This window comes from Camellia sinensis, chromosome 2, assembly GCF_055761805.1.
Source record: "Camellia sinensis isolate YWXY chromosome 2, ASM5576180v1, whole genome shotgun sequence".
Classification (NCBI taxonomy): Eukaryota; Viridiplantae; Streptophyta; class Magnoliopsida; order Ericales; family Theaceae; genus Camellia; species Camellia sinensis.
Genome location: NC_138962.1, coordinates 28969970 through 28991592, shown reverse-complemented (window position 1 = coordinate 28991592; position 21623 = coordinate 28969970). Strand labels below are relative to the sequence as shown.

General features: G+C 45.0%; 2 protein-coding genes across 2 annotated transcripts; one reads left to right on the top strand and one right to left on the bottom strand.

Annotated features, from left to right (window-relative positions):
* Positions 1–3179: 3179 nt before the first annotated feature.
* On the bottom strand, positions 3180–8916 carry LOC145812694 (uncharacterized). The gene is made up of 3 exons (XM_082907709.1): positions 8904–8916; positions 4127–4434; positions 3180–4035 (listed from the first exon to the last, which is right to left on the bottom strand). The coding sequence occupies exons 1-3, from the start codon at positions 8914–8916 to the stop codon at positions 3406–3408; spliced, it is 951 nt and encodes a 316-aa protein (XP_082763835.1). The 3' UTR covers positions 3180–3405.
* A 1327-nt stretch (positions 8917–10243) lies between these two features.
* Positions 10244–13075, top strand: LOC145812691 (uncharacterized). The gene is made up of 3 exons (XM_082907704.1): positions 10244–10454; positions 12628–12945; positions 13071–13075. The coding sequence occupies exons 1-3, from the start codon at positions 10244–10246 to the stop codon at positions 13073–13075; spliced, it is 534 nt and encodes a 177-aa protein (XP_082763830.1).
* Positions 13076–21623: the final 8548 nt, after the last annotated feature.

Below are 21623 nucleotides of genomic sequence, written 5' to 3'. Positions count from 1 at the left end.
TGCCGTCTCCCAGCACGCAGTAAGTGCGGTGTTAGTCCGGGCTGAAGGAATCAAGCACCTCCCAATTTTTTACGTAAGTAAGACCTTGCTGCCGGCTGAGACGAGGTACTTGCCGCTGGAAAAGCTTGCGTTGGCACTGATGATGGCTTCGAGGAAATTGGCACATTATTTTCACGCCCATACCATCGTCGTACTGACCGAGTTCCCCCTCAAGGCCTTGTTTGAGCGCGCAGACTTTTCAGGCCGAATTTTAAAATGGGCGGTCGAGTTGGGACAGTTCGATGTGAAGTTCCAGCCGCGCACCGCGATCAAAGCCCAAACCTTGGCCGATTTTGTTGCCGAGTTTTCACCTGGCACTCATCCGGTATGCCCGGTCGACATTGCCGAGGCAGATAATGAGATGCACACAATGCCAACCGAGGCACAACCAGCTGCAGAAGGTCGCGCCGCGGAGTTAGCGCGCACCATCGAAGTTCCCTCAGTTTGCACGGTAATACCTCCCGGTGCTGCGATGACGGAGTTGTGTATCACCAACCCATCCACTCCGTCCGGTACCGCATCACCACGGGGGGAAGGAATGGTTCCATACAGCTCAGAACTTGGTGATTCGCCTACGGACTTGGGCATTCTGAACCAACTTGCTGAGTCCGGTGCCGAATCATCAAGGGGGGGAGGAATGGTTCCAGACAGCTCAGAACCTGCGGCCGGCTTCACATCGCAACCTGGTGATTCGCCTACGGACTTGGGCATTACGGACCAACTTGCTGAGTCCAGTGTCGAATCACCAAGGGGCACTGACTTTGAACCGGTCAACACCAAATTTGACACCGCACAGCCGAGCAATTGTGATCCCATTGCCCTTCGCAACTCTCAGGACCCATCTGACTGCTGGAAGCTTTTTGTGGGGGACATGTGGAAGCTTTTTGTTGATGGAGCGTCCAACCGTCATGGTGCCGGCCTAGGTATCGTTCTTATATCCCCGGACGGCCTAACCATTGAGCATTCTATCACACTCGGCTTCCCGGCGTCTAACAACGAGGCTGAGTACGAGGCGCTTCTTGCTGGGCTCAAGAGCGCAATTCAAATGAAGGCTGCCGAGCTTCTGGTATATAGTGATTCCCAGCTTGTGGTTAACCAAGTTTCAGGGATTTATGAAGCGAAGGACGACAGGATGGCGAAGTACCAAGCTCTGGTCAGGGACCATATCAAGCAGTTTGAGGCAATCAGAGTCCAGCGGATTGGCCGGGAAGAAAACAGCTGGGCTGATGAACTCGCCGGCCTCGCTTCCATGGTAGATAGCACGTCTCCAAACCCCCTGTTGATTGACTTTCTTCCGCGGCCAAGCATTGAAAACGCCGGGCAGACGGATGTACTCTGCGCCGAGCTAGGTCCTTCATGGATGGACCCCTTGATCTTGTTCCTCAGAGACCGGACTCTTCCCGCGGACAAGAAAGAAGCACACAAAATCCGGGTGAAGTCAGAGCGGTTTTGGCTCTCTCCATCAGGCGCGTTGTATAAGAAGTCCTTCACCGGTCCGTATCTCAAGTGCGTGCACCCGAACAGTGTGGAGGCCTTCTTGTTTGAAATTCATGAGGGCATTTGTGGCAGCCACATCGGGGGCAGGTCCTTGGCCTACCGAGCTATTTCGCAGGGATACTGGTGGCCGTGCATGCAGGCCGACGCGCAAAAATATGTCCGCAAGTGCGAGAAATGCCAGAAATTCGCCCATCAGATCCACCAGCCTGCCAGGGAACTTTTTCCTCTCACCAGTCCTTGGCCTTTCGCCATGTGGGGGCTAGATATAGTGGGACCATTGCCAACAGCACCGGGCAACCGGAAATTCTTCATCGCGGCCACAGATTACTTCACAAAGTGGGTTGAAGCCGAGCCCTTGGCAACCATCAAAGAGAAAGACGTGAAGCGATTTGTCTGGCAGAACGTTGTCACGCGGTTTGGCGTCCCCAAGATTTTGATCTCTGACAACGGCACCCAGTTTGACGGTCGCCTATTCAGAGGATTTTGTGAAGATCTGAAGATAGAATTCTACAACTCCACCCCGGCTTACCCGCAGTCCAATGGTCAAGCCGAAGCGTCGAACAAGACTATACTGGATGGGTTGAAGAAACGGCTGGAAAAGGCCAAGGGAAAGTGGGCTGAGGAATTGCCCAGTGTACTTTGGGCATACCGAACAACCCCGCGACGTTCAACCAGGGAAACTCCATTTGCTTTGGCTTACGGCATGGAGGCGGTCATACCCTTGGAAGTTGAAATGCCCACCCTCAGAACCGAGAGTTTTGAGCCCGACCTAAATGCCGAGGCTATTGCCTTGGAGCTGGACTTAGCGGAAGAGCGCCGGGAGAAAGCCCTCATCCATGTGGCCGCCTACCAACAAGAGCTCTCCAAGAAGTATAACAAGACAGTGCACCCCAGACCGTTCAAAGTTGGAGATTGGGTTTTGAGGAAGATTATGGGCAACACCCTGGTGCCAGGAGAAGGCAAACTAGGGGCAAATTGGGAAGGACCCTACAAGATCACTGGTCTGGCTGGCAAGGGGGCTTACCACTTGGAGGATCTAGAGGGAAGAGCTATACCCCGGCCATGGAATGCGGCCAACTTGAAATTGTATTATTTTTAAGCTTTACTTTCCTCTTTTTGTAAGGAAACTTTTTGGCTTGCAAAGCAGAATGTAATTCTTTTTGTCAAAATTATAGAAGTAATTTTGCTTTAGCACATGGATTCTTGTTTTAATGTTTAGAACCGAGATGGAGTACTCCGGTTGGAAGAGTTGGTGTTTTGTCCAACTTAGGATTCCCAACCGAGATGGTGTACTCCGGTTGGAAGAGTTGGTGTTTTGTCCAACTTAGGATTCCCAACCGAGATGGTGTACCCCGGTTGGAAGAGTTGGTGTTTTGTCCAACTTAGGATTCCCAACCGAGATGGTGTACTCCGGTTGGAAGAGTTGGTGTTTTGTCCAACTTGGGATTCCCAACCGAGATGGTGTACTCCGGTTGGAAGAGTTGGTGTTTTGTCCAACTTAGGATTCCCAACCGAGATGTTGTACTCCGGTCGAAAGAGTTGGCGTTTTGTCCAACTTTGGATTCCCAACCGAGATGATGTACCCCGGTTGGAAGTGTTGATTTGTTCGACTTAGTTACAACCGAAGTGGCTACTGCGGTTCATGAATTTGTCTCGTTCTGCTAAAGTACTTAGACCGTGTTATGTGTTCCGGTTCGATGAGTTATACCGAGATGTTTTGCTGAAGACAGAATTGATTACAACCGTGCGTACACTTGCAAAAATTCAAAATCTTTCATTGATAAAGAAATTCATTACAAAAGATGGGGACAGAGCCTGGTTACATCAAAAGAGTTGATAGCAAAAATACAAAAACAAGGTAAAAGCAACCTAAACTAAAGGGGAAAGATTGGTGAACGCATCCTCGGCAGCATCAGCATCAAGGTCAATAGCTTGGCTTGCTTCTTGGGCGCCGGGCTCATCGTTGCCGGGCTGGTCGGGCACCTCGGCCTCTTCTTCCTCAGAATCTGTCTCCCCATCCCCGGCCTCAAGTCCCTCCTCGGCCTCAGCCTGTAAAGCGCTGAAAACATCATTTGCATATGGCACAAGGTAGACCGGTAGAGAAGCTGGAGGAGGGTTGGCAAATACGTCGGTGTCAGAACTTTGGCCGAGCTGTTCGCAAGCGGATTTCCAGCCAGCCTTGAAGTATATGTCTTGAGTTGCAAAGACTTGCTTCTGGTAATTCTTCTCGGCCTCGTTGAAACCCGCGTTGTTGGCAGCCCGGCAGGCCTTCCTCTTCTCCTTCTTCAGAGTGTCAACCTCGGCCTGGAGCTCGCTATGTTTTTTCTCGGCTGCATTCAGTTGACCGAGCAGCCTGTTATTATCATTGTTGGCCATCTCGAGAGAAGCTTTAGCCCGGCCGAGCTCGGCTTGAAGGCTTTCAACCTGGCTGGCAGTGTCATTGGCTTTCTGCCTAAGCCGGTGGATGCGCTCCAAGACCAAATGTTGTTTCTGAATGGCCTACATAAAGAAGCGAAGTACATCAGAAAGGGGACCGAGCAAGAAGGACCGAGCAAACACTTGTGAAATATTAAAACGAACGCCGACTTACCCTGGCCATGGACTTGACTGAGGATTTCACCAGCCGGGTGTCAGGGACGTGGTCGCTGCCGACCACGTCGCCCGGTAGGAGAAATGCTTTGGAGATATCGAAGGCGAGCAAATGTTCTTTGTCAGCCTTGATTGAAGCCGTCGCCGGGATGTCCTGTCCCCGGTGCTTCAGCTGAGGACGCCAAGCGGGCACGAGAGCAGGAGTTTCAGCTGGATGTTCGGTTGTCAGCTCGGCGACGAGCTCGGCGGAGGAATCTGCCCTTGGTCTCTTTCCAGCCCGGCGCGCTTCTCTGGCAGATTGCCTGGCAGCTGGAGCCGGGGACGCAAGGGCGACCACAGTGCTGCTGGATTGGCCGGCGGCTGGCGACCGGGTTATAACGCTCGGTATCTTGGCTGAGGTCGCGGTTAGAAGGTTTTTGATCCGAGATCTTTTGGCCATCTCTTGCTCGTCGGTTAACCGGATTAATGGGACGTCTGGTAGGGTTGGATCTGGAGGTGGCGAAGGAGCTCTGAGGAAGTCAGTTACTCTACTCCGGCGCGGAGCAGAATATCTGTAAGTCGGTGTGTAGCCGAGCAATTCGTTGCAGTCTCGGTGGCGGTACCTAAGCACGGCCCGAATTGCCTCGACGTTGGGGAATTGGTAATTGGCTTGCAAGGCTTGGATAGCTGCAAAAGAAACAGGGAAACCGGTTAGTTAAACTAAAGAATAAAGTTCACCGAGCAAGTTTGAGTGGCTTACATGAAGAACCGAAGTCCTTGCTTATGAACCAGTCCGGCACCTCGGCTGTTTCGTAATTGCCGGACACCCAGAAGAAATCATCGTCGTGCATATCTTTATCCGGGGTGCCGGTTACGATTTTTTCCTTGCCCGGTCTTATTTTCAAGTAGTAAGCTAGGCCGTCACCGGTGTGGCCCATTGTGTATTGCCTCAATATCTCGGCTAGGCCTAAGTTGGTGCCTAGCCGTTGGTTCAATTCGTGCACGCCGTTGATTATTCTATAAGTGTTGGTGGACACCTGTGTGGGTGCCAGCCCGGTGCGGCGGAGGAACTCGGTTATGAGAGGGTTGAGCGGGAAACGAAGACCCCCTTCCACGATGGATAGCACGGTGAAGGGGCACTCCTCCCTACCCCAAGGTGTGGTCTCCTCTTCTGCGAGCTGCAGGTGGACATCGGCCGGGATGCCGTAGTCCTCCCTGAACGTAGCCAGCGCAGCCGGAGTATCCACTAGGAAGCGGAACTTCCCCATTTTTGGCCGGCTTAGTATATCCCGGCTGAGGGGTTTGGCTCTGGGTATTGGATGTTGCCCGGTCCTGAGAGCCTCAGGAATGACAGTGGTCCCCTTGGACTCTGCAGGAAAAGGATGGCAAGTGTTAAGTGTTAGCGCGGTCGCGCGAAAGGTGCTGAATTTTAGCTCGGTCATTAAGGGCGCCAAACCACCTCGGTTGTCTACTCTATCTAAGGAGCCCGGTCGCCCAAGCGGACCAGATGTTAGCCCGGTTGAACGGCCAAGTCCTTTTGTTAACTCGATTTTCGCTGGGGTTGAAACAAACATGTTGTTTGCCCGGTTTGGTTGATTTTTTGGATCAAAAGAAGGCCCAGAGCCCGGTTCACCCCAGTTCATCAGTGTTCTTTAGAAATATGAAGAACACCAAGAACAGAGAAAGGTTTTAATACAGATTCTACGACCTATGCCCTAATATCTATGTTTTTGTACCCTAATGTGTGTAATATGAAGGAACATAACAACAAAATGAGGATGGATTGACTTACCAGTGAAGAGTAGGACCTAATCCTTCGAACACGAAGAATGGCAGAATGGCAGTCGAGCTTGAACTTCAGAACCGTCAGAGATGGAGGCAGCAGTAGGAAAAAATGGAACGATGGGGGGGGGAGTTTGTATAGGCGAAAGAGACCGCCCAAATTCAAATTCTGGCAAAAACGGCGGGTTGGCTGCCCGATGACCAATGGCAGACCGCCACGTGTCCCCATTTATGGCTTTGACAGGACTGAAGCGACGGGTTGAAAAGACGAAGAGCCAACCGAGCTACTTTCAACGAGAATAGGTCAGCCGAGGAATATAACCGGTCAAATCTGCGGACAATTACGTCAACTAGCTCGGTCGAGGCTTGGCATCTTGACGACCGGAGAAACGTTATCTCGGTCGAGGTGAGTAATCCCAGTCACGCTTCCGCGGACGGAATTAAGGGGCAATTGAGAGGGTGATTTATGATCCGGTGTTGGGCCGGGGTATCGACCGGGCAAGCTGAGGGCCCAGCAGTGCATTGGGCCGAGATGATCAACTGTTCACCCGGAGATGGGCTACCAGAACTTGGGCCGGGCAAGGTTTGGACGGTGTGCCGCCCCGGACCGTGCAGAAGTTTCTCGGTCGGGAAGTGACCGGTCAGACCAGGATGCTTGGTCCGAGGATGGTCGAAACCAGACAGACCGAGAGACCGGCGCTCGGAAAGGCGCGGTCAGCCGAGGTAGTTGATTGACCGGCGAGAAGGCCGATCAAAGTAAGCATCCGAGCTAGGCTCGGCCGGGATGCCGCTTAGCCCGGTCCACCGTTTGTTTATCCGGTTAGGCGCTTAAGGTATGAAGCATGGTACGACCGAGGTAGGGCAGCTCGGCTGCCGAGCACCAGCTGTGCTGGCAGGCAGTTGAGAGCAGGTGATGAATGGCATGGTTTATGCTGACAGATGGGATAGCAGAGCCACATGTCAGGAGATGACAGGGAGTGGATATGGGGCTCAGAAGGTATATAAGCATGTCTGCGCCCCCCAAACGCAACACACGAACATATCTGTAAGAAAATCCTTATACTCAAACACTCTCTCCCTTCTCTCTATTCCCTCTAAGGTGTGTGCTAACTTGACCGTCGGAGGGTTTTTCCGGCCACACACCGCCGGGTAGCTCACCATTACTTGCTCGCAGGTGATCGGACATCGACGGAGCTCGGAAGAAAGGAATACGGGCACGCCGGAATATTTGCTCCCCGTACACTTAGCATCATGTGATATCTATTAGTTGTTACCCGGTATCGGAGGTTCCTTTACGAAACTTATTTCTGTCTGCGCTCTGTTACCCGTACCGGAGGCCCTGTCACGGGGGCTCAGCTTCTGTTCTGTTTTGTTACCCAGATCCGGAGGTTCCTTTATGGAACTGGTTATTTGTAACCTCATGTGTATACGTTCTGTTCTGTTATGTTCTGTTTATGCTAATGGATGTATCACGTAAACTTAATCATGACTTATGATTTCTGTCTGTATATGATCTGGACAAACTATGATTTTAATATGCACTGAATTGTGATTTTTGAATCTGTATGAACTCATTCAATGAAACCCATTACTCTCTTAATATTCACTGGGCTTCGCTCACAGTTTATATTATGTATATAGGTGAGTCGGCATGTGACCAGAGCCAGAGTTGACGGCCTTCTGTTTCATTTTTGTCAGCCAACCGTTGTACCTCCCGAGGAGGTTCCGATCGAGTCTAAAGCCATGGCTGTTTTTGTGATCATGCTAGTCTTTGTATTTGCTCTGTATAGTCAGGTCTTGGGAAGTACAATATGTAAATACCTTGTGAATATTGTGTATTTGGACTGGCATGTTTATATATATATAAATAAGTTCTGAAATGTTCTATCCCATGTACGTTATCACAGCTCATTGGACCTTGTCTATTTTGTATTATTGCTTCCTCAGCCCCTTATTATTTGCTAATCTGTTCAGAGGCCTTTGGTAATCCACAGATTACTGGCCGGTTACGGTGCTAAATCTATAGAGGCGGGTTTGGGTCGTGATAGAGTGGTATCAAAGCACGTGTTCTACCTCACACACAGGTCCGTATGAGCTTAGGATGTCCTAGTAAGAGTTAGGGGCATTCCATCTGCATGTGTGAGTGTGTGGTAAGGCAACTGAATATGAAAACTGAATGTACTTTTGAATCAAATGAATTGAAGGAAACGAATAAGATTATGCCTGTGTTTATTATCATTCGATGTGTGACACCCTAAACGTTTAATTAGAGTTATATATAATTATAGTGGCATGTGATGATAGACTATTAAATAAATAAATACATAAATCTAATTTGGCATTGGATTATAAGATTAATTGGAAATTATTTTTGGGAGCAAATTAACACATTTATGGAATTGTAATATTAATTGGGTCAAACTAAAGATAAATAATAATAATGCAGATAATATAAATAATAATAATGGGTATAGTACTAAAATAAAATAAGTAATTTTATAAAAAGAAAATAAAATAAGATGTAATTTAATTTAAATTAGGAACATTGAAAAAGCTTAACATCAATTAAGAAAAAAAAAAGAGAAAAAGAAAAGGAATAAAAAAAAGGGCCCAGCAACAATGGAAAGGAAATGAATTAAAAAAAAAAAAAGGAAGGAAATGGAAATTAGTTGGCCCAGCAGCTGCTGGTGAATTACGGCCCAAAGGAAAAGATTTAATCTTTTCCAAAAAAAGATTCAAATCTTATATTGAATCCCCAATTAATAACTCAACACCTAGCATCATCATGACCTTGAGAGAGAGAGGGGTACGTGGTTGTCTCTCATGGCTCAGTTAACAGTATAAATAGGAGTAAGGTGTTGCGACTTGGAGAGGAAAAAAAAAACACGAAAAGAACATGAGAAAGAGAGGAACTGAGAGAGAGAGAGGTACGTAAGTGAGTATAAGGAACTCATAGTAAGAAGGTTCTGATAGTAAAGTAAGGTTAAGAGTTATAATTAAGGTGAGATATGTTATACCTTGATTTACCATTATATGTTTTACAAATGTTTTGTGTTACCATAGCTTATTTTAAACAAGTTATATTTATTAAGTTATGTTTATAAATATTTCAGTTACGTGGGTTACTTTCTAAACTCTATTTACTTAAAAAGAATCCATGGATATGGTTGTTTAAATTTTAGTATATATTGGACTATAACCTTATAAATAATTATGTTTTGTAAGTACCACCACGGGAGTCCCACGCCTTGGGGGACTTAAATAGCCATGAGCCTCCGTTTGACCACTTTGTGGTCCTCTGTTTGTCATGGATCCATTGACCTCTGTTCTGACTGTCACTTCTGTGACCTCTGTTCTGTTCTGTTTTATACCGTGGTTATGATTATTTATTTACATGATTTCTGTATTCTGCCACTTTAAATAAATTGTCATTTTAAATTAAATTATGCAAATGTTTAGCCTAACTAGTTATCCATGGATATTTTGTATTCCCTACACTCTTGACATAATATTTCTCACTCTGCTGTGTGCTTATAGCTGTTACCCTTTCAGGTGACGAGATGTAAGGGAAATCCATAACCCCACGAAATGGACCCTGCTCATGGACGGTTGTTAAACCACTATTTTATCTTTCTTTTTTAAATATTTTTGCTTCCTTTTGTCTCTATTCGGGGCTGATCACTGAATAATAAAATAATGAAAGCCCTAGAAATGTATTTCTTTTTTTTTTAAAATAGTAGTATGAAATAAAATTTCTGTCTAAGTATATTTTTTCGCTTGCGCAGTTTAATTTGTTTGAATAAGAATAAGTTAGTAGGTCACGATTCCAACTCTGAACCCCTAGGGTTGGGTCATGACACGATGTCTGTATAGTAAGATGAAGAATGCAAGTGGAAGTGGTGAAAGTGAATCTTCAGAGGCTCGCATGGGCCGAATGGAACAGATATTAGCAGCATTGACTGAAGCTTGGACACAACAACAGAGACAACAACCTTTGCCCCCTCCGCTTCCACCGGCACAAGCCGAGGCAGATGATACTGACATCATCAATCTGACACAGATATTTATGAAAATGAAACCGCCAACGTTCTATGGTGGAATTGAACCTCTGAAAGCTGAGACGTGGTTGCTTGAGATGGAAAAATTGTATGAAGTATTTCCTTGTTCTGAAACTCAGAAAGTCCTCCTAGCCACCTATACTCTGAAAGACGAAGCCCACAGATGGTGGTTACTGATTCGAAGTGGCAATGAGAATATGACATGGGCACAGTTCAATGTAATCTTTTATGATAAATATTTTCCCCAATGCTTCAGGGATCGGAAGGTGTCCGAGTTTCAAGTACTTAAATAGGGAAGAATGTCTGTGGCAGAATACGAAGCTAAATTCACCGAACTAGCACGGTTTGCTCCACATATGGTGGATACTAATTACAAGAAAGCACGAAAGTTTGAAGGAGGACTGGATTTGGAAGTGTTTGATCGGGTAGGCGTATTAAAATTACCTACTTATGTGGAAGTTCTAGACAGAGCCTTAATGGCAGAGGCCACCCTAGCCGCCATGAAACAAGGTAAAGCCCCAGCAACTACAACAACTGAGTGGAGAGGAAAAAGATCCGGGTTTGGTTTTAAAAAAAGCTGGTCCTTTGTTAGTAAGAAGCAAAACACAGGGACTTCGAACAGCTCGAGTTAGAGTAGTGGGTCTATTTCGGTCTGTTCTGATTGTGGTAAGTGGCACAGAGGTGTGTGCTACCGGGTGTCCGGTGCTTGTTTCCGGTGTGGCTAGCCAGGTCATGTCGTGAAAGATTGCTCGCTCAGGTCTGAGACTACTACCTGTCCTGCAGCAAGTTTAGCGGGATCCGCTTCTGTGGCCAAAACCAATGCCAAAGCCAATACTGGGAAAGAACCTCTGAGACAAGGCCGAGTGTTTGCCTTAGTGCCCGATGATGTACTGAACACCTATATTGTGGTGTCAGGTACACTCTCTATATGTTCTCAAAATGCATGTATACTGATAGATTCTGGTTTTACACATTCCTTTGTATCACATGTTTTTTCTCGAAAATTGACTAGACCCTTAGAACTTATGACCTATGTATTATTTGTATCTACGCCATCTGGGGATTCTATGATGTGTGCTCATATTTATCCAGCATGTGATGTTATGATTGGCGATATGATGTTGTATGTGGACTTATTACCGTTGGACATTAATCATTTTGATTGTATTTTGGAGATGGATTGGTTGACTAAATACTGTGCTACCATTGACTGTGCAAATAAAACTGTTGTGTTTAGACCACTGGGTATGCCTGAATTTACTTTCATTGGGAATGGGGTAGTTTCTCCCCCATATTTGATTTCGGCTATGAAAGCTGTAAAACTCATTAGGAAGGGATGTAAGGGTTATATGTGTTGTATATTGACTGCACCATCTGACAGTACTACTGTAGAAACAATCCCTGTTGCTTGTGAATTTTCCAATGTGTTCCCAACTGACTTACCTGGGGACTTAATTGATAGAGAAATTGAATTCATTGTTGAGGTGTTTCCGGGGACATAACCCATTTCCAAGACTCCCTATAGAATGTCTACCTCTGAATTGAAAGAATTGAAAACCCAACTTCGAAAACTGTTAGATAAGAAATTTATCCGTCCGAGTACTTCACCTTGGGGTGCTCCAGTTTTGTTTGTCAAAAAGAAGGATGGATCTTTGAGATTGTATATAGACTACCGAGAACTGAACAAAGTGACTATCAAGAATAAATACCCTCTGCCCTGAATAGATGACTTGTTTGATCAACTTCAGGGTGCCCAAGTGTTTTCCAAAATTGACCTCAGGTCCGGTATCATCAATTAAAGGTTAGAGCTGAGGACATAGAGAAAACTGTATTCCGAACTAGATATGGACATTATGAATTTTTAGTAATGCCGTTTGGAATGACCAATGCACCTGCAGCTTTCATGGATCTTATGAATAGGGTATTTAAATCATATATGGATGACTTCATTGTTGTATTTATTGATGACATTTTGATTTATTCTAAAGACAGGGAAGAACATGAGAACCATCTGAGAACCACCTTGCAGATTTTGAGAGAAAAGAAATTGTATGTGAATTCTGGCTTGACAGTGTGGCATTCTTGGGACATGTAATCAACAAAGGTGAAGTTTCTGTTGACCCTCAGAAAATTGAAACTGTCATGGATTGGCCTAGACCGACAAATGTGACAGAAGTCCGAAGTTTTCTGCGACTTGCAGGTTACTATCGGAGGTTTGTGAAAGACTTTTCTAAGCTTGCCATGCCATTGACTCAGTTAACTCAGAAAAATGTGCCATTTGACTGGAATGAACAAAGAGAGGCAGCTTTCCAAGAGTTGAAAACCAGGTTAGTGACTGCACCAATCTTAACCTTGCCTAATGGTACTAATGGGTTTCAAGTGTACAGTGATGCTTCCTATAAAGGCTTGGGGTGTGTACTAATGCAAAACGGAAGGGTGATTGCCTATGCTTCCAGATAACTCCGACCTCATTAAAAGAATTATCCAACGCATGATCTTGAGTTAGCAGTTGTGATGTTTGCTTTGAAGATCTGGCGTCACTACTTGTATGGGGTAACTTGTGAGATGTACACTGACCATAAGAGCTTGAAATACTTCTTCACCCAAAAGGAATTGAACATGAGACAGAGGCGATTGTTAGAATTAATCAAGGATTATGATTTACAAATCTTGTATCATCCAGGAAAGGCTAATACCGTAGCAGATGCCTTGAGCCGGAAGTCCAGTGCGAATTTGTTATGCTTGCTATCCAACCGAAAAGAATTGTTGACTGACCTAGAGCAAGATGGGCTGTTAACTGCTATCTCCGCTCAACCTACAATTCTTGACGAGATCAAACAGAAACAGTGCGATGATGAATACTTGAAAAAGATCACGGAGGAACTTGATTCGAAGCCGAGGCCTGGATTTGTGTTTGAGAATGATGTGCTGAAATTTCATAACTGTCTTTGTGTGCCCGATTGTTATGATTTGAGGAAACGTGTTATGATCGAAGCTCACAGTAGTAAATTTGCTATGCATCCAGGAAACACGAAGATGTATCATAATTTGAAACATAATTTTTGGTGGCCTAGAATGAAAAAGAGTATTGCCAATTTTGTGGCTAGATATCTACATTGCCAACAGGTTAAAGCTGAATACCAACGACCCGCTAGATTGTTACAACCACTTCCAATACCGGAATGGAAATGGGAGCACATTACTATGGACTTCATTGTGGGATTGCCTCGTTCTTCTCGAGGTATGGACTTTATCTGGGTTATAGTTGACCATTTAACTAAGTTTGCCCATTTTCTGCCTGTCAAAACTATTTATAACGCTGATAAATTGGCCAATATCTATATGACAGAAATTGTGAGATTGCATGGAGTGCCAGTATCTATTGTGTCTGACAGGGACTCAAAGTTTGCGTCAAGATTTTGGCAGAGTTTGCAACAGACTTTGGGGGCTGAATTGAGACTGAGCAGTGCCTATCACCCACAGACAGATGGCCAAATTGAACGAACGAACCAAAATCTGGAGGATATGCTCAGAATGTGTGTGTTAGACTTCCAAGGGAATTGGGAGACCTACTTGCCATTAGCTGAATTTGTGTACAACAACAGTTACCACTCAAGCATTGGAATGGCTCCTTACGAAGCTTTGTATGGAAGAAAATGTCGTTCTCCGATATGTTGGGCTGAAGTAGGTGATAGACCTTTGTTGGGACCGGAACTTGTGCAAGAAACAACCGAGAAAGTGAAACTGATACAGCTGCGTCTGAAAATTACACAGAGTCGACAAAAGAGCTATGTCGATGTTCGAAGAAGAGAGAGGGAATATGAAGTTGGGGAACACGTGTTCATAAAGGTGACCCCGATAAAGGGTCAAACTCGGTTTGGTGTTAAGGGAAAATTAGCGCCAAGATATGTTGGACCTTATGAAGTCCTCGAAAAGATCAATCTGGTATTGTATCGGGTAGCCTTACCTCCAGTAATGGAACACATGCATAACGCCTTTCATGTATCGATGCTATGGGAATATTTGAGGGATCCATTCCACGTCATTGAACCGACACATGTGCTTTTGAAAGATGACTACACTTATGAGGAAAGACCTATCCAGATTGTGAATCGCCGAATCAAAAAGTTGAGAAAAAAAGAAATACTGTTGGTAAAAGTTGATTGGCAAAACCACGGAGGAACCTATGCAACTTGGGAAACTGAGGAAGACATAATAAAGAGATATCCGGATTTGTTCCCATTGGACTCAATGTTGATTTCGAATGAAGGTAATTCGAGTTTGGAGAACCAAACTCTTTCAAGGGGGGAAGACTGTAATAATCCCGACCTCCGATTAATGCTAAACCATGACTAATTATGCTTAACAGTAATTTAGAAGGAATCCGGAAGTAAATTGCATATGTATTGCATTATCTGTGTGCTTTTATCTGTTTGCCATAAAATGATCTGTTCATGTTTTATGTTTTAAACTGCAAATTAAAAGCCTTATCAGCGGCCGAATCCGAAACTGATTAGTGTTTTGTGTTAATTAGAATTAATATAATTTTATGGTAAATTTAGTTGAAATTTAATTTGGTATGATTAAATTAGATTATATATCGTTAAATTACATTAGTTAAGTTTATTACTATATTGCCATTGAGTGGCCCACTACCTAAGACAACCTTGAGATTGCTTCATACATTTGTTGCATCATTTTCATTCATCTTCCTAAGCTAAAACCGACTAGAGAGAGAGGGAGAGGTAGGAAATAGAATTCATCAAGGTTTGGCTTGGAGTTTAGGAGAATTGAAGAGTAGCTTGCATATTTGAGCTTCTAGGCTTGGAATTCAAGGTTTAAGGTTACGTGCCGCGTGTCGTGTGATCAATCTGCTCTGTCTGTTTGTTTCAAGGCCAACTGTGAGTAATAATTTAGTAAAGTTATGTTCAAACTGTATCTACTTTTAGTGTGATAAAACAAGATCTGTTTTCCGAAATGATATGTTTTGTGCAATGAATGATTGTTCAATTTCTGATATGTATTCGCGACATCCTTAGCATCATGTGATATCTATTAGCTGTTACACAGTATCGGAGGTTCCTTTACAGAACTTATTTCTGTCTGCACTCTGTTACCCGTTGTAGACGTCCCCGAACGCCCCGGGAGGAACGAGCACCCGTTCTGTTCATTTGAGGTCACTACAGCTCAGGACTCTCAAATTGTCACGGTTCTAAGTCTGAACCAAAGAGTCCAAATCCGGCAAATCGTTTTGAGAAAACAGATTTTGAAAGAAGTGCCAAACATGGACTGCTTTGCCAGATACAGAGTCGCCACCTAAATATTTTATTTTGGGGGAAATTTAGGAAACCCTGACTCGTTGCCTAAGGCCATATGTCCGTCATCACCAAAGTTGCCTCGGCTCGGGAACTTGGGTACGATTGGGGAAGGTCACTTCGTGAGCACCCCCGCTCGCCCGATCAAAGATCGGCCTCTACTAACCATGATATCTATTTTTGAAAACATTATGTGTTCTTATTCCGGTTATTAGCCTAGGTTTACTATGTGATGCGCACAACATACAAGTATAGACTGGATCGTCTGGATTGGAACAAAACATTTCATGTTTGTTTATTTGAAAGATGGTTTGCTACTCGCAAGTAGGCTTAAAATGCAGATTTTGCCACCCTCAGGTGGGCTTAGAAAAGATGGTTTTGCCACTATCTAGTGGGCCTAAAACTCACAGTCAATGATTTGTTCCAATCCAAATAACCCAACATTTACCCACAGGCATTCAGGCAGTTATATCACATAAGCAAATAGCCTCATGGTAAGCATTCTATTCATGGCAGTCATTCACACGCATGCAAGGATGCTAAAGCATAAAAACTCACCGAGTACTCCAAGCCAAAACAGAAACTACATTAGAAATCATGCATGATCCTAAGTATACAGAAATTCCTAATGCAACACATGCAAAAATGCAAACTATAGTAGGCTCGGCTATTCTAAACATGGCATATGAGATGCAACAGCTAACAAGTATTCAACTTTGAAATTGAAATACAAATGCAGTTAGTATGATGTGCCGAGCCTGATGCATGCAAAACAGATGAATGAATGCAAACATGCTATCATACTGTATGCTAATTGAAACATGCCCTAATCTAACCATCATAAGCAGGTAAATAAAAGGGAAGAAAGACGTGGGGTTGGAAGACATACATCACACTCACCCACACTTATTACAGTTGTGCCCTAGCGTAGAGGGTCCGAATAAATAGTACAGTCCAAATAATACAGTCCGAATATAAACAAATTCCTAATTAATTTACAAATTAACTAAGAAAGCTAGAAACTGGCATGCAAGCTAGGGACTGCCTTGACTCTGATGAATGATGCATGTCTGGGCTGCCTTGCGCGGAAATCCATGACGATGCCCTAATTAGCCTCTGTTTGCACTTGTTCTTGAAATGCGTGCCAAGCCTCGAAAGACCGCTGATTCTTAATTTGCTGCAACAGAGAGCAGGAAAGGGGCATAGCAATGTATTTTCACAAATGTATGCATGTCTCGATCCTCGTGCCACCAATCACGTATCTCGATGCATGATGGCCGAGGAGTCGAATTGCACAACTCAATATAGAATGAATGCATATGAAAACAAAACAAAAACCTAACTCCATCATGGATAATCCGGAGTGTCGGTGACTGGGGAATTGAGACACGTTCCGTCACTCGGAGTACGAAACGTATCTCGTTTCCCGTGCTCGGGCTAACTCATATCCCGAACACGATGCAATATGCATGACATGCATGAAATGCAACTAAGATACAATCCTAACATACACAATGTCATGGAATGGCATACACGCTGCACGAGGTAATACACAACCGAGCATACACAATGCTATGGATGAAATGGCATACGCAATGCAATAATGGGCTTACACCAACATGAGAGAGCCTCAGCCACACTCACATAGGAGGCCATTAGATGAAAACAAGACAACTCGAAATGCGTGCACGCGTGCACGCAAACCGAGGACCAACCCTCAGGCACCGAAATGCCACTCTAATGAGACATGGCAAAGGCATGGAATATGATATGCAAACATGCAAAAATTAGTAGCAAAATGAGGGGCAAAACAGCCCCGAAACAAGGCGAAATGGCACCCGATGCATGGAATTTCTCCCGAAATGCAAAACTAGGTACATGAAATGGCTTACAGCTATACAAAGCATGCATAATTGGTACATGGAATGAAAATACAGAAGCAAGGCAGCCCCAAAATAAGCATTTTTACAGTTCAAAGAATGGCCAAACAGTAAGCACAAGTGGGACTAAATTATCATACAAAAATGGCTCCGCAAGGGAGGCAATGAAGCAAGTGGTAGATGCAAAGCCCAAAAATAAAAAGACTCTTCTACAACACTGAAGAGGGACCGAAAATATGACTACTTACAGTATATGGAAACCCCCAAAACAATATACAAGTATGCTCAAAATGCCATGCAAGGTAGGGCCCAAAAGAGGTCAAAACACAAAGTATACAACAAAATTCATCAAAAAGCCAAAGACCCTTAATGAAACATGACAAGGGGGTCAAAATATAGCCACTTTCAGTTCGGACCAAGGTCCAAAAACAGAGACACAATAGGCTAATAAATCATGCAAAAATGGGGGCCAGAGAGGGGTATAATGACAAGTGGCACATGGAGGTCCCAAACAATGATGATCCCTTATTCAATGTTGAATAAGGGCTCAAAATAAGCTCACTTACAGTTTATGACATGCCCCAAAACAGATTAAACATAGGCCAAAAATAACATGCAAGATTAGGGCCTAAAGGAGAGATAAAGAAGGAAGTGAAAGATGGGGACCTCAAATGACAAAATTCCCTTAATGAAACATGAAATAGAGCTCAAATGATGGGTACTTTTAGTTTTGGTCGGAGCTCAAAACAGCAAGCAAAATAGAGGGAATTGACACTTACCCTTGGAGACCAACCCTTGGTTGCTTCTTGGCTTGAGAAGTGATGCCTCCTAGCTGCTGGAAAGCTCCCCAAGCTGCTGGAAATGGAGTGGTGGTGGTGATGCTAGGTAGTGGTGTGAAAATGGGATAGGATTTGGGTGTTTTTTTTGAAGGAAATGAGAGAGATGAAGGGATATAATGCAAGAGGCTCTTAGGGAAGATTTTCCAACCCCAAACCAGCTGCTGGAGCTGCTGTTATAAAGGCAAAAAGGGAGGGAAAAGGGGGGAAAAAATGGAGGGAAAACCAACCAAGTTTCCCTCCAAAAAGGCAACCCCCTCTCGGATACCAAATCCAAGGAAAATGAATACATATTTGTAATGTACCAACCCTGAGGATCATGGCCGGCCAATTATCCAAGCTGCAGGTGGCCGGCTGGCCACCTCTTATGGCCGGCCGGCCAAGGGTCAAAAAGGTCAATGAGAATTAGTAGCCGACCATATGATATTAGTGGCCTCCCATGTGTGCACATCACAACCATGTGGTCAAACACTGGAAAAAGTGACCCAGGAGAGAGAACAACCCACTTTTAGGAGGGGTTCAAAAGGGTCAAGCAACATTAGTGGCCGGCCATATGATATTGGTGGCCTCCCAGGTGTGTACATCACAAATATGTGGTTTTGGGTGCAAGAAAGTGGCCCTAGGGTGGTCAACATTGGCTTGGAAGTGAGAAAAATGGGCGTCGGAGGGCGCCGGAGGAATATAACTGGTTGCTAAAACAATTGCTGGCCTCCCACCCTTCTACGGCCTTCTTGGTGATGAAACAGAGGTACCTGCCAAAAATGAACGAAAACCGATGCAAAATGAATGTTCGGGGGCCAAAACGCGCAGTTCGGGGCCCCGAAAACTGGCTGTTAAGCACCGAAAGTAGCATTCGACCACGAAGTGGGTCTCTCAGACCTCAGTGTCCCTCGAAAGGGAGCTAATAAGAAGTACGCCAAAAACCGAAGTAAACGGAGGTGGTTAAGCGGTCCCGAACCGAGGCACACGGCCAACGGCTTCGAAAAACTGGAAACCGGACTCTAAACGGGCAAAATGGCCTACGACCACAAAACTTAGCCTATGGCCACTGAGAGATGATCTACGAGACCTCTCCCTCCCTTCGCGAAGAGAAAGTAGAGAAAACCGAGCCTGGTTCGCAAACCGAGGCAAAGCATGAAAGGGTCCGGAAGTCCGGAGGCAAGGCTCGCAGCCGAGACTCTGAAACTTCTGAACGAGCACATTATGCAACATCACCAAGCGCTCAATCGGTGACGTCTGAGTCTTAAGGTTGGTCAAAAATGGGGTGTCTACAATTGCCCCTCTTTGACAGAACTCGAAAGTCATAAGTGACGGGAGTGAATGTCAAAGCCCAAAGACGATCCATTTTTGACAAGGCTGAAGACTTAGACAAACGTACAAGATAAACAGAGATGTGCCCGCAGGCAGGGGCAAAATGCAAAGCGATATGCACAGAGCCGAACATAACTTATGATCATGCAAAGAAACATGGGGACGTATCCCGGTGTTTAGGGACGTATCCTAGGGTTTGGGGACGTATCCCAAGGGTTAGAGACGTATTCCAGAGGTTAGGGACGTATCCCAGAGGTTAGAAAAGAATGAGAAACATAGGGACGTATCCCGGTGTTCCGCAAGGAATATGAAACATAGGGACGTATCCCGGTGTTCCGCGAGGAATGAGAAACATAGGGACGTATCCCGGTGTTCCGCAAGGAATATGAAACATAGGGACGTATCCCGGTGTTCCGCGAGGAATGAGAAACATAGGGACGTATCCCGGTGTTCCGCAAGGAATGTGAAACATAGGGACGTATCCCAGTGTTCCGCAAGGAATGTGAAACATAGGGACGTATCCCGGCGTTTCAGAATGGTATGAGCATCGGAACGTATTCCGAACACTTTTAACCGAAGCGGGAGAAACATAGGGACGTATCCCAGTGTTTCAGAATGGTGTACGCATTGGAACGTATTCCGAACGCTTTTAACCGAAGAGGGAGAAACATAGGGACGTATCCCGGTGTTCCAGAATGGTGTAAGCATTGGAACGTATTCCGAACGCTTTTAACCGAAGAAGGAGAAACATAGGGACGTATCCCGGTATTCCAGAATGGTGTAAGCATTGGAACGTATTCCGAACGCTTTTAACCAAAGAGGGAGAAACATAGGGACGTATCCCGGTGTTCCAGAATGGTGTAAGCATTGGAACGTATTCCAAACGCTTTTAATCGAAGAAGGAGAAACATAGGGACGTATCCCGGTGTTCCAGAATGGTGTAAGCATTGGAACGTATTCCGAACGCTTTTAACCGAAGAGGGAGAAACATAGGGACGTATCCCGGTGTTTCAGAATGGTGTAAGCATTGGGACGTATTCCGAACGCTTTTAACCGAAGAGGGAGAAACATAGGGACGTATCCCGGTGTTCTGCAAGGAATGAGAAACATAGGGACGTATCCCGGTGTTTCGGAAAGAGAGGGAAACGTAAGGACGTATCCCGTTGTTTCGGAAAGAGAGGGAAACGTAGGGACGTATCCCGTTGTTTCGGAATGGAAAGAGAAACATAGGGACGTATCCCAGTTGTTTCGGAAAGAGAGAAACGTAGGGATGTATCCCGGTGTTTTAAAAGAAATGAGAAACATAGGGACGTATCCCGGTGTTTCGGAATGGTGTGAGCGTTGAAACGTATTCCGAATGCTCCTAACCAGAGAAGGTCTAACCTGTCGCACGCGCGAGGAGAAAGAATGATAATTGCAAGCGAAAAGGTACATAACAATGCAAGGAATGAGCATAACAATGCTAGATAGGTGTGCAAAATCAATGGAATGAATAGGTATAACAATGCTAGTGAAGTGGGTGCATAACGATGCAACTGGAACGTGTATCACGATGCAAGTGAAGTGGGTGCATAACAATGCAATTGGAATATGCATCACGATGCAAGTGAAGTGGGTGCATAACAATGCAATTGGAATATGCATCACGATGCAAGTGAAGTGGGTGCATAACAATGCATATTTAAAACAAAATGCCGAATAAGGGAATACAAGCCTTAACGAGACCAAATTCAAACGCGACCTCTGATTTACCTTTCAAACGGGCACACCCTGTTCATACCAGAGAGAGATAACATCTGCTGCTGCTTTAATTGCCATTCTGACTTGGAATAGGCTTAAGCTTGGGGCCGAGATACACTCATGCTTCAGAGTAGTGACAAGGCCTGAGGAGGTACATCCGGAGTACAATCACGGAATTTGCTGAAGGTGAGACACACTCAGATGCTTAGGTTTTCCCTCTTTTCTTTTGCCCTGCAGTCCGGAACCTGTATAGCTTCAGATAGATCCTGATTTTACTGTTCTCACATGACCTGGGTTGAACCGTGCGATTTTATGAAAGAACGAATCTTGTTTTGTACAAATGTGGAGAACGGCACGGCACTCGGAGCACAAAAAGATTTTATTTTTGAAATTGAGAGATGAGTTTTCGACCAAGTATTGAGCCTACGACTGAACACAGCAAAACGACTCAACAAGGAAATAAAAGGCACACAACCTAGACACATCGAGTAACACCCGAAACGACTCAAAACAAGAATCGAGATAAAATAAAAAGACACGGCACTCAGACGTGCACAGGGAGCCTGTTTCACCGGGTAGTGTTTCCCACCCTTTCTC